The sequence below is a fragment of the Poeciliopsis prolifica genome, unplaced genomic scaffold, assembly GCF_027474105.1.
Source record: "Poeciliopsis prolifica strain line A6 unplaced genomic scaffold, Auburn_PproV2 SCAFFOLD017, whole genome shotgun sequence".
Taxonomy (NCBI): Eukaryota; Metazoa; Chordata; class Actinopteri; order Cyprinodontiformes; family Poeciliidae; genus Poeciliopsis; species Poeciliopsis prolifica.
Genome location: NW_026562392.1, coordinates 7,129,931 through 7,143,132, shown reverse-complemented (window position 1 = coordinate 7,143,132; position 13,202 = coordinate 7,129,931). Strand labels below are relative to the sequence as shown.

Below are 13,202 nucleotides of genomic sequence, written 5' to 3'. Positions count from 1 at the left end.
ACCGTCAGCCACTCCGGGAAGAGTGTTTCCAAATTCCCAAACTGTGACTGGGAAAAGGTCACGCCACACTTCATAAAGCTTTTATGGACTACCTTTGAGAGACTGCAAACTGCAAAATAGGCTACTTGAACCACCAACTGATGTAACTCAATCATTGTCAAGTTTCAACCAGGATCGACTATTTTTCTTTTGGTTAAACAGAAAAACTCCTCCCAACTGGAAGCATTTTGCCACTTGCGAAGACATGGTCGCTGCAGCTGTAAGTGGAACTACTTTTAACATAAAATGACCATAGAACGCAATTGGGCACGTCGAAAAAGATCAATGTTAGCAGCTTATCTGTGTCCGACACCATCCTTGGTATTATGCTGAGCTTTGAATTGAATCTGCATGCATTTAGCTTTTGTTGACATCTCAGAAATAAATGTGAACAGAAGAAGCAAAACATAAACCACACAGGTTCAGATCCATGGACAGAATTGCCATAAAAGTGCCTGATAAACCGCTATCTAGTCCTTTCAGTTGCAAATAAGGCACTGCTACTTTGCTACATTTTATTTTTAATTATAGTCATTTAGCAGCTGACAGAGGAAACCTGTTTATTTAACATGGGCCAACTGCAAAGATTTTTATAGCCTATAAATGCTTTACGCACCACTACAAGGGAAGATTGGACCATAAATTATAAAATAAAACCCCTCAATTTAATGTAAAATAAAACTTTTTAGATGCAGCAAGAAAAGTAAGTGTAGAGATAAAAATCTGTGCCAAATTTGATTTTAAGACAAGCAGTATATCCAGTTCCAAAGCCAGCGGGTGGATCAATCATGCTTCGGGCTTGTGCTGCAGCCTCGGGGCATATTTTACTCATGGTGGAGTAGAATCAGGCCAATAAAAGAAAACATCACACCATCTGAAAAAAAAATGCTGACGATAAAAAAAAAAGGAGCAGGAAAGAATAATGATCCCAAAGAAAAGTTTAAATTACCAGACCGGCCCAGATGCCTCCTTACAAAAACAATCGGAGAAAAATCTGCAGAAAATGAACCGATAAGACTCTCAATTGGCAACAAAGCATTTACAGGCCAAAGACAGCTGCCGACCTGAAGGGCGTCCAATCCTTTCCTCCAAGCGCTTTTGCATTTTAGTCTTGCGGAGACCATAAAAGATGCAAATAAAAAGTAACGCTGTTTAAAAAATTGAAGACTTACAGCTTTATGGAGAACATTTTGTATTCTACTTGCTTAGCTGCTCTCATGATTGGAAAATTTGCCCTGCGGTGCCCGTACTGTTTAATGCATTTCTATTTACATACGTTTCAGCTCAGGTCGATCACACAGACAAGTGGTAATGGACCAAGCCAGCTGCTTAAATAGACAGAAAAAGTAAAAACCCTAAAAGCATTTTTTTTAATATAATGAACTACCAAGTGTCTGATGATTGAGCAGACGTGATGTTGAAGCTTAACAAATGCACTCCAGCCTGCGACATTGCAAACATAGAGTCGTTTCCAAGATGTTTTGGCTCCATAGATGAATTTACATTCATGCAATCAATCACCACGATCAACATCATCATCTGTGGTAAGAACAACCCTGCTTGGTGAAGTGAAACTGCACTCAGTCAGCCTTATACACAGATGACATTGATGAATGGGCCAGCAGATTGGGAAATGAGACAAAAGGAAAAACATTAAATAAAACCCATTATCGTTTCTGGGTTCTTTTTTTTTTATTAATTTCTTTTTTTTCTGAAGGAGGGGAAATGAATAGAAAAGGGTGGAGCTGTCAGCCGAAGATGTAGAGAGATGGACATTACAATCCCAAACCAGAACAGAGCTGCACAGCAATCTGACAACTTCAGGAAACAATTTCATCTTGAAAGGCATCCCATTGGCAATCATGTCAGAAAGCCTATGGGGAGGCCTTCTTCTCCACCGCTCCCCCCGCCTACTTTTGGGGTGATATCAAAAAGCTGTGCTTTGACTTCAGAGCAGTCATCTTCGAAAGTAAATAGCATGCAAGATAAGTGAGTCTACCTGACAACTTTAACAAATGATTGTATCTATGTTTAGGAGCGGCTGGCTGTGCATTCTAAGAAGAAGCAAAAAAAAAAAAAGAGAGCGTTCACACATCGCTCGGATGCTCAGAAGGACTCGGAGGAGAATAGCGATTCCTGCGGTGATTCTGGGTAATGTACGGGTAAGTGCAGTGCGCTATGGGAGCAAAACAGTGTATAAATCAGCACTTCCAGTCGTTATTGTGCTAATTTCTCACACCTGCCCCTGGGAAGCTTTTTGATTAGCAGCTTCACAGCTGTTGCTCCACTTGCAGCAGTTTATCTCCATAAGTGATTGCTGATAAATTCTCCTGAGACTGATGCAGAGCTCCTCTGAGATGTAAATGTGAGACTTTAAGAGTGGGCCTGTGAGCAGATTCGAGGGGTGGATCTTTGCTCCTATGGCGCTCATTACTGATAAGAGAAAGTCTGATGGCTCGTTCTGTTTCTGAAAACATATCTGAATAAATTAGCAGGGACAGTTTCAATGTACCTAAATTCTAGTATCAAGGTCAGCCAGGCAATACTGATGGCACGGCACAACTAGAGTGAAGTTGACCTTCTTATCTGCATCAAATCTAGTAAACTTGGTATCAAACATTTGTGCAGAAAAATGCTTTGTTTATAATGCTGCCATTTTTTCAGAACATTTCTAAATGTCTGTAGGTCATAGAAGGTCAACCCAATTGTGAAATCATACAAATTTAGTATCAATCAAGAGCTACGTTTGTGTTGGCTTGTGCTCCGAAAATCTGTGTTTGTGCTGCTTTTGTTTTCACAATATTAATGAAAGTTCAAAGGCCAAAAGTTCAACTAACTGCTTTTTTAAAGCTTATTTGTAAAAAATCTGAAAATAGACGAAAGGTTTCCCAAATCTCAAAATGTAAGTACTTCTGATTGTGAATGACAGATGATCAGATACAGTCCTTATGTGAATAACTGTGAAGGATGCTGGAATGGTTCTTCAGTGATGGACAATTAGGAAATTTTAAGTGCCTAAATTTCAGCTGCCACATGAAGATACTCTGCATAGTCGTTTAAAAATAAGAATTAAATGTCGAGGAAGGACAAATTACTTTTTTGTTTATTGTCAACAAATGCCACCAGAAAACTAAAAGGAAGAAATTAGTTATCCCATTTACATTTTCCGGCCGTGTACCACAGAACTTCATTATCCTCTAAAACTATTAAGACCACAAACAGCCACAGCAGAGCAGTAGGTGTCACATTCCTTCATTAACTCGGAGAATAAACTTTATTTTGCAGTCTGACGTTGTTTATATGAGACGGTGGATGCACAGAATGTGACCTTGTCCTCCTGGATATGTCACCTGCATATTAAACTATAGAAAATGATCTCAGTTTGACCCAGACATGGCAGCTCTCTAATGGTCAGTTCCTTGGCTAATAAGCAATGCAGAAATAAACCAAACATGTTGCGGTGAGAATTTACTTTATAATAATAAAGCTATCACTTCATAAAGCCGATGCAGAACCAGCCAACTGCACTGATCAAATGTATTTGCTTCTTCAGGAAATGGCTGCTACTGCCTGAAGCTGGAGTTGGACGCGTTCCCTCACCACTTATTTGAGATGATGTTAAAAAAGAAAAATGGATGCTTTCTGGAGACTCCAAACAGTCTTTTAGTAGCTCTCGCCGTGGTTCTCCAGGGTCTGTGTTCCATTCTAATGGCTTTTAGAACACTGTTGTGTTCTGACAATAATTCCCTAATGTCAAATCAATTTTAATTTAGAAGTGGCTGCAGGCCATGTCAGCAAATGCATCTTATGGCCTTCAAAGAGAGTTGATGTAGTTTTAATACTTGAACAATGCTTTTAAGAAATTCCTGCTTTCTTCGGAACAGAAGTACTCCCCATTACGGTGGTATTTATGTGCAAATGGATCTAATGAAAGTGACAGTGTGCTCAGTGTTGGGCCATTTGGGGATTATGCCTTTTCTTTCAACAACCAGATTTCTTTTAGTTGAGTAGTGTTTTGAAAAAGAAACAAGAATTTGATTGGTTGAGAGTTGAATCTATGTCATACAAGGTCATTAGAAGTGAGTTTGAATATGTTCACTGCAAAAACAAAATCTTACTAAGTGATTTTGGCCTAGTCTTTAGTGTAAATATATTATTACACTTGAAACTCACTTAGTAGTTTTTGATCAAGAAATATGAGATTGTTTTAAGTGAACACATAAAATGGACTACTTCCACTGGCAAACTATCATTTGGTCTAGAAACTAGACCAAAAATACTTGGCAGAATTGAGTTTTTTTAAGTGTTTGAAGCCCCAAAATTACAAAGTTAATATCACAATCAAAAACACTTGGCAACACTTGGTTAAAAGAAACAAGCTAATAAACTCACTATTCCCACCAACTGAGTGTGCAGAGACATGTTGCAAGTATTTACCTCTGGAGGACTAACAAATCCTGGCGAAAGGTGTCAACCCTGAGTCTTTGTGTTAAATGTTATCATGGGTTTATGTCTGACCTGCTGGAGAGGTTGAGCAGTTCATGCTTGTCGGAGACGGTGGACTTGTCCTCCAGCTCCCACAGCAAGACGTTGATGAGGTGGGAGTTCTTGATGACTATGGGCACCTCCTCGAACATGTTTTCAAAGCCGACGCTGGCCTTCTTCAGGCTGGAGAAAAGGAACATGAAGATAATAAAACCACATGTTATAGTTGGTTTACATTCAATGAACTGTGGTGATGTACCATTAAAATTCAAGTTGTTAGTCTGCATTTCCACTCAGATGAGGACGAATGAAAAAAATGACTAGATGGAGGGATGGCTGGCAGGATGACAGACAGACAATCAAATGGATGGCTGAAAGGATGAATGCATAAGAAATAAAGGCCAAATGAACTGATGGATGGATGATGAACAACCAAATAGATTGATGAATGAAGGAAAAGACAGACAAATGGAGTCTTGAGAATGAACCAAGGAGTACATGGTGAACAAATGGACAGAAGGACACATAGGATGCATGCATGGCCAGCTACAGAACAGACAGACAACTAAACAGAGAAATATTCGTATTTGTACATGGATGGATAGATGATAGATAGAAAAAGGATGGAGAAGAAAAAGACATTTCAATGCCCGGATACGTAAGAAATAGTGGGTATATTTACAGATAAATGAATGGATTGAAGAATTGTTGGAAAGACAGACAGTTGGACGCACTTTGGCAAAAGCAAAGATGAGTGGACACATAAAAAGACACATGGATTGTGGAAAAACGCTTGGATATATGTTGGACAAATGGATGCAAGGACAGACTGGAAACTGTTCCCTCTTCCTGTCCAATATTCATCCAAACCTGGAAACATTCTACTCTTGCATAGCACACATGCTGCAAATAAAAGCTAAAGATGGGCTTGGTAGACCCTTGCTCTAGGATCAATACACATAACTGCATTATTCTGCCTTGTTTACTGTACCACAGACCAGCATGTCTGTGCCATAAATGGGGAAGAAAAGAATAATGGAATTCTTTTAAGATATTATATTGATTGTAAGTCTTTCATATTCTAAGTAGAGCATCACCTCAGGCAAACATAATAAGAGACGCTGATGCACAAAAGTAGGTTTCTGCCTGGAGCTTAGAACAGAGGACGACTCGTCTTGGAATAAATTATAAGAGTCTGTAGGAAAAAAAATCTATAGTTACATAAATACTGCTTAGGAATTTGACACAGTTATCAATCTGGAGTACTTTAAAGTATTTGCTGCATTCTGTGACCTTTCCAAATGTCTGCAGCGTGACATAAAATGCTGCCCACAAGGAAACAGAAGGACAGTGCACTGTACCATAGGCAGGACAAATTACTCAACCATACTGGACACTGGCACACTTAATGTCAAGCTCTCTGTATGTTGGGCCCCACTGGATAAAGTCAAAGGTTCCCTACACGGGCAGATTAATTTGATGCTGTAGATTGTGTGCTGAAGTGGACACTATTGACCACTGCCTGCACAGCCCAGTGGAGCTGGAGGGAGGTTCAAAGGGATCAGGCCACTCAACTCTTATCTCTGATGCTTTTCATTTTAAAAACATGAACAACATTTGCGAGCGTACATAACCTCAAATATAGAATAGAAAGATGGAGAGGGTGACTGAAGCTGGGGAGAGCACACTTGAAGTTTAATAACTTTGTAGGACAAAAGAAATTGAAAATCACGAGAGGTGGACAACATGGACTTGAAGTTTCACTATAATATTTGTGGTACTATTGTTATGATGATAAAAGCAACAATAAGAACTATATTTGTTGGGGTTTTTTTAGATAACTGTATGGCTATGACTAAATGGCACAATATCCATAGCTCCACTAACACAAATACTGCTCTAGAAAACGATTCCCATTTATAATACACTTCTTTAGGTCACCACCCACAAAGAATTGTGAACTGAACCACTAAGTTGCACACATGACATTTAACTCCATTTAATTATATGCAATAAATTAAAATCTTTTAACAAATTTATCACAAACAATTAATATCATATGCTTGTTAAAAGCATTGATTGTAGCTACAGTAAACAGTAGGAACTAACGAAAAGCTGCAGAAAGGAGTAGGTTTTCGCGTCATGGCCAAACGTTGGCTCAGGAAAAGACTGGGGGAAAAAAAGACAAACGTATAGAGAAATAAAAATAAAAGAAATAGCGAAGACCAATAAAACAGTGCTGTTAAAAAGTCCCTCTGTCTGTAAATACACTTTGTAGGAGTCAGAAAGCAAATCGGAAGGTTCTGAACAGTCCGTCGCCTAACGCCTCTGAGGTTTTATTATTGGACAGATAACGCTTGTACTTATCTGAACATGTGCGCCATGTCCTCACGTGTGTGTCTGTGTCTATGTGAGGCCGGCTGCACTCAAACTGCTCCGAATCGCAAGGAAAACAGTCCCCTCATTACGTTCATTTTTAGCCGCAATTTAAAAGCAATTACGATAAGCCTTGAGGTCAGAAAAAAGCGTAAACATGGAACATTTGTTCGACGGGCAAGGGCGAGCTGATAAATCATCATCATCTTCATCAGCATCCATCTCCAACTGCCAGCAAATGACTCCCCTATGGACGCATGGTGCTGCATTTGCATCAGCTGAATAAACAGAATCAAGAAGGGGCGAAAAAGCTTGGTTTTTAAATTTACATAACGGTAAGCAATGTTTGTCCATGAGTGGACACGCAAATGCAGACACAGGATAGGCGAGTGCATTGTTCTGTGATGTTACTAACCCTTCGGGGGTGAAGTCCTTCTCTTTGCAGATCTCCATGAGCTTCGGAGTGAGTCTGTAGGCTTTCAGGGATAGCGAGCCTTGGGCTGTTTTGATAGGATCTACGATCAGAGAGGGGGAAAAAGTTCTTAAACAGAATCATGTATAATCAATAAAGTAAGAGATCCAACTTTTAATTTCATTGTTTTACGTTCAAGTTTTAAGTGAGCCAGTTTAAAACAGACATACATGACGAGATTTGCACATAGGTCTAGCAAAAGGTCTTCGATGTCCACTGGTTGAACTCTATCAGACATGCCAGACAGCCAACCAAGCTTATTGCTGCACCGAATGCAATTTTCTGGCCGATTCCAGACAATATCATCATGCATTGGTTGTGTTCCTAACTGTGCATCCCAGTTCTTTAGCCTCAAGGATACTGGTGTCCTCATGGACCCATTGACTAACTTGTAAGCTTTTTTTTTTTGAGGGTGACAGTTAAAGGTTTGATGACTGTTCTCCATCCAGGATGCTGTCTCACAGAGTCAAGAGTTCTACATTTTCCAAAATGTCTTCATTTGCAATATTAAAGAGTTCCTCTCATTGGAACTGAGGGACCAGTCCCAACTCCTGAAAGACAGCTCCACATCATAATCCCCTTTCCACTAAACTTCACAGTTGACACTAATCTGTCAGGAAGGTTCAGTTTGCTTAGCAGCTGTCAAACCCAGTTTGGGTTGCCACACAGAGAGAAAGGTTTCATCTCTCCAGAGAACATGTCTGGATTGGTCTAGAGTCCACTTGCTGATATGCTTTATCCCCTGTATCAAATGTTTTGCATCAAAAAGCTATTAGTGTTAGCAAAATCACAACAGCAAAGGACTGTTTAGACAAAATACAGCATAAAGTCTAGTTCAAGTGTGACACATTCACTCTGTGCTCATTGAAAACATATCTGAAGAGTGGAAATGACTAACTGTCCAGCTTAACTATATATTTTCTTGATATCAAACATCCTTATTTTGCGATGCTCTTGGTGATGTAAGACTTATTTACAGCTCCTCAGTCATAGAAGTCAATTCTAAGAACTTCTATATCCATTGGTTGTGAGCTAATCTGAAGACCACATGAAGTACAAAAGTCTGTAGCTATTCATTTTGCAGAAAGCTGTTGACCTTTGCACTAAGTGCCTCAGCATCCACTGACCCCGTTGCCTTTTTTTTCCCCTTTTTTTTCCCCCCACAGATTACCTTCAGATAAAATCAGGTAAAACATATTTGTTGTAAAAATTTTGGATACTGCACTACCATAAAATATATATTTATTTTAACTTTGACACAGTGAGGATCTCAAACTGGTTTGTGTTTAATTTCCTGCATATAGTCCAGTCACAATTAGATGTTAAAACAAAGTGCAAACATACAGCTCATTTAATGCAAATGATTCACTATATAGTGAATTTTCAAGGATGCAGCCATGTTCTGTCGATGCCCTTTAACTAAAAGCTTAATGATGAAGTTTCACAGGCTTGTTTTCTAACTTCCTGGCCATTAAACAAGTTCAACCACTGGATCTGCAAATGGAACGTAATGACATGACAATAATAATCAGGATTTGTTTCCGTTAATGAAACACAAAGGTTTGTATCTGCCCTCTGTCCCCAACACCATCAGGCAGACATTATAATAGCTCCAACACAGAAAGCATTGTGTTCCTGATGACAGTAAGAGGTTCATTGAAGACTCGTTTCGAAATGCTGCTAACGTACTTGTGACAAAGTACAAAAAAGAAGTCTTGAGCCGTCACTCAGCTCTACAGTTTTCTTCCGAGAAACCAGACTTTAAGTCACACTCAGGCTTTGTATTATAGCATGTTCGTGGAAGAATATGTCATGCTCCTTGAACGTTTTCTTATTTTGCCTCTTTACAAATCACCAGCTTCAGTGGATGCTATTAGGCTTTTCAGGAAATGAGAAAACACAAAGATGTGCACAATTCTACAAAGTTAGAAGGAATATGATGCTGGGGTTTAGTTTATTAAATAAACAAAAAACTTTCTTTTTCAAATACCCTGTAAATAAAATGCAACACAATGAATTGCCTTCACTGGTCATCCAAATATGCACCCTGACCACACCAACTCCACATTAACTTTTGGCAGTGGAAGGATCATTCTTGAGAACCTAGATGCAAATTTCTTCAAGAGAAAAGGGTAAAAAAGCAATAAAATAATTCAGATAAAAACAGATTCAGGTTTGAAAATTCCCCAATCCAGCATGTTATGTTAGTCAAGCTCAAAAAATACCGTCAAAAAGAGTTTGTGGTTGTAACATGACAAAATGTAACTTCTGTGAAGCCAATCCAGTTAATCTAGTGTGTTAATCTAATGTATTCATCTGTGAATACGAATGCCAAAGACCTATTAGCAAAAGATGGATGCTGCACCTTAGAGCTGTTGTGTCTGGATCTTCCCCTACTTATACGGTGCATGACTCACAAAATGACTTTCTGATATATGCTGTCTTAAAGGTATGAAGATTGTTTTTACGATCCTCCACACGTCCCTTTTCCGCAAATTTTATTTAAAAGCAATGCGGCATCTATATGCTCTTCAAAACCGCTGAAGGAGAAGACTGGAAATGAGGAATAAAGTCAAGAAAATGAAAACAGAAAAAAAAAAGTCAGAGGACTTTCAGAAAGCTTGAAAAACTATTGATGGAGAAAATATTGAACTGTTACAATCAAGCCTTTCTGCTTGGAAATGTAACAGAAAGAAATCTGAGATGGCATGAAACATTTAAAAGGTACAATGTCCCACAAATGATTTTAAACGTAATACACAGTCAAATAAAATGTCTACAATAATTATCCAGGTAATTCATAGAAACTAGATGCACGCTCTGAATTTTTTCTCTTTATGCAGCAGATGCAATAACAGATTCAACCAACTGAAAGTGAGCAGGCTACAATTTGCCTGCAGTTTTTGTGTTATTTATTCACTTTCCAAAAAAGTCAGCCGTGACAAGCTATTTGCCTACAGATTCGACAGTCGAAATAAAGACTGATGGTTGACAGCAGGTCTCAGTTGTTCCTGGTGAGAGCAGAGAAGGCCAACACGAGGATCGCGCCTTTAAATCCGCAGGAAGTGTGCCGGCTGAATTAAAATATTGAGTGATCCTGATTGAACTCTAAAGAGCCTCTTGAATTCAGACACAAAGCCTTGATCTATTTCTGCGAACAAAGACCTGCTTCTTCCATGTGATGCACAGATAATTTTATGCATTAGTCCTTTTGGTCAGTATGCAAGAAAAACATAATGCACTTATGTTTGATCTGCAAATGTCAAAAAGAGACTCTGATCAAGACAGAATAAAGTCTGAAGGAAAATGCCTGTTGCTTCCACATAACACCGATTAGCTGGAGAGCTGTTGTTCACTGCTCCCCCAAATAATCAAATAAGAGCATCTTAAAAGCATTTTACATCTTCCTAATCTAATTTTAAGAACGATCCTGATTTAATATAGAATCTAAGTTTATAATTGAAAATGTTATTTATTTCAGTTATTCTGATCAAACGATGAAGCATACGATTCAACAAACAGTGTAATGTTTAACCATTTATATTGACAACATTTTATTGCTTGTGGTTTACAGCGATTGAAAAACAAAAATTTTGTTTCACAGAAAATTAATATATAATATTAAATTGCTAATAAAAAAGTAACTTTATTTGACAGGTTGTTAATAAGTCTGTCATGACACAGTCATAAACATGACATAAGGCCTGTCATGAACATGACTAAGTCTTCATGAATATTTCTGACTGTTGTCATAAAGTGTCACTCAGTAAATCATGGAAAATTAAAAATTATGTAGCTTTATGTTATTAACTTGTTATTAATTTAATCAGTAATACTTTTATACCAAATTTATGTCAGATCATGATTTCTTGGTTAATGACAAGATGTCATAACAAAGACATTTTGAATAACGTCAACTTTGTTTTAAAAGTGTCATGATTTACCGAAGAAGTACACTAATGGGTTCGCCAATGGAGATGGAACCGGCCAGAACCGGTCAAAGCCAGGCCCATGGAGAAGCGGCTCTAGATACATCTACAGATGGTGAAGCACAATCTCCAATTCTGCTTGATATTTAGAGAAAGTGGTCATTTCATTAAAAGCTGATCAGCTTCTCAGTCTAAGTACCTTCAAAACATAAACCTCTAATTACCTTTGTGTGTGTCCATGTCAACCTCATCGATAAACTAAACTGACTAGTTCAACGTATTTAACCAACTGGTTTTAACAACCCGTCGTCCTGTACAGGCACCGGATCGGTTGGCTGGCTGATTGATTCTTTCATCAGTCTGAAATGACCGGTGAGCTAATGACAAAGAGAACTAAGAAAGAAAAAAAAAAGCAATCGATGTTTGTTTCCCCTTTGACTTTAAGCAGAGATAATGTAAATTCCTTTGGGGTGCTTTGATCCGTTAAGTGCTGCATTATTGATTGACATTAGCGGGAGGCCTCTTTTAGAATGAGAAAAGGCTGCGGTGCCCCGCTGCCAGAGCCACCGGCTGCCAGAGCCACCGGATGGCTGGACCAGGCACAGACTTGCAGCTGGAAAATTCTTCTCATCTATCTTGTGTCTGAAAATGATTTTAAAAGGTAGAACTTGACAGGGTTTGCTGGTGAAACTCAAAGCTGTCTTTTTTTTTTTTAATAAAGATGGCAGTTCTGTTTTTGTCTTTCACCTGAAAAGTAAAAGACAAACACTGTGAAAGTAAAAATCTGTCTTCATCAAAGATTTCTGTTAGCTTCCTGTGTCACGATGACAACTTTTCTTTTGCTGCCCATAAATCTAAGGGGAATAAAACTCAACAAAGACAGAAGTTTGTTACATGATGAAAAATTAAAGCCTGGTGTCCAAATGTGACAACATGCCTCCAACTCTAAGTGTATAATCTGCGTCAGAGTTACGTACCAAACGGCTAACTGATGAACGCTTTTATCTAATTAGCCGTCGATATCCATGGGATTTATGTAAAATACTGCCTCTGAACTCAGCCACTCGGAGTGGTCATAAATTACCATTCATTTAGACATAGGGGGATTGAAGACCAACACGGTTTATTGGTGAAAGGCTTTCATTTTTAGACAGTATTCGGTTTAAATACTGTCTGGAAAATTAACATCCTCTGTAGTTGCATTGTCATGTGGCAGTTACAAGCAGCTCTTAAAGACTTTCACAAAGAAGTTCATGGAGGCACATTATGTCTATTAGTGTCATGTTATTGGCAAGGAGCCACCCGGCTAATTCTGTTTATGTCTTCCTTCTTCCCTCTCTGTGGCTGACCTTACTTAAAGGTTAACAGTACCTTCCCCACAACATTTCCTCACTGGTGCGACGCCTATGCATGTCACATTGAAGGGGTTGGAGAAGACGGCGCTTGCCTGCCAGACCGAGTACGTCGGATTAAGCAAGGGGGAGGGGAACCCCCCCAAAAAACGTATTTCGTTAGTGTAATTACTGTGTCACTCATCTACTCCCAAAACCCCAGCAATTAATTTCCGAGTCCTGTTCTGTGTTACGGGTGTCTTTGCAAAGAAAGATTTGGTGTGTCTGTCAAACTTCTTTTTATTTCCAATTGATGAGGTGTTTTATTAGCCTCTGACCAGTTGACTTTTGACCTACTGCCCTCAGCCTCCGTGATTCTGGAGTCTTAATTCCTTTCTGTATGTGTGTTGTGTACAGCTATTACTCGCTGCTCATCAGAATTCGGCGAGTGTGCATATTTAGACTGACATAAGGTCGTTCTGAGATTATACTTTTGCAAAAAACACGATTACAGTCATTGCCTTCAGCAGATACAAGATTATGAGGGGAAGAAGAGAATATGCGGTGCCC

At 38.9% G+C, this 13,202-nt stretch overlaps 1 protein-coding gene across 1 annotated transcript in view; it reads right to left on the bottom strand.

Moving 5' to 3' along the window:
• LOC129367646 (eukaryotic translation initiation factor 3 subunit H) overlaps positions 1–13,202 on the bottom strand; it is a 66,189-nt gene that overhangs the window by 16,222 nt on the left and 36,765 nt on the right. Inside the window, exons 4-5 of the mRNA XM_055042232.1 lie at positions 7,316–7,415; positions 4,558–4,707 (exon numbers count right to left, since the gene is read on the bottom strand). Coding sequence (XP_054898207.1) covers positions 4,558–4,707; positions 7,316–7,415 — 250 coding nt within the window. The remainder of the gene's footprint in view (positions 1–4,557; positions 4,708–7,315; positions 7,416–13,202) is intronic.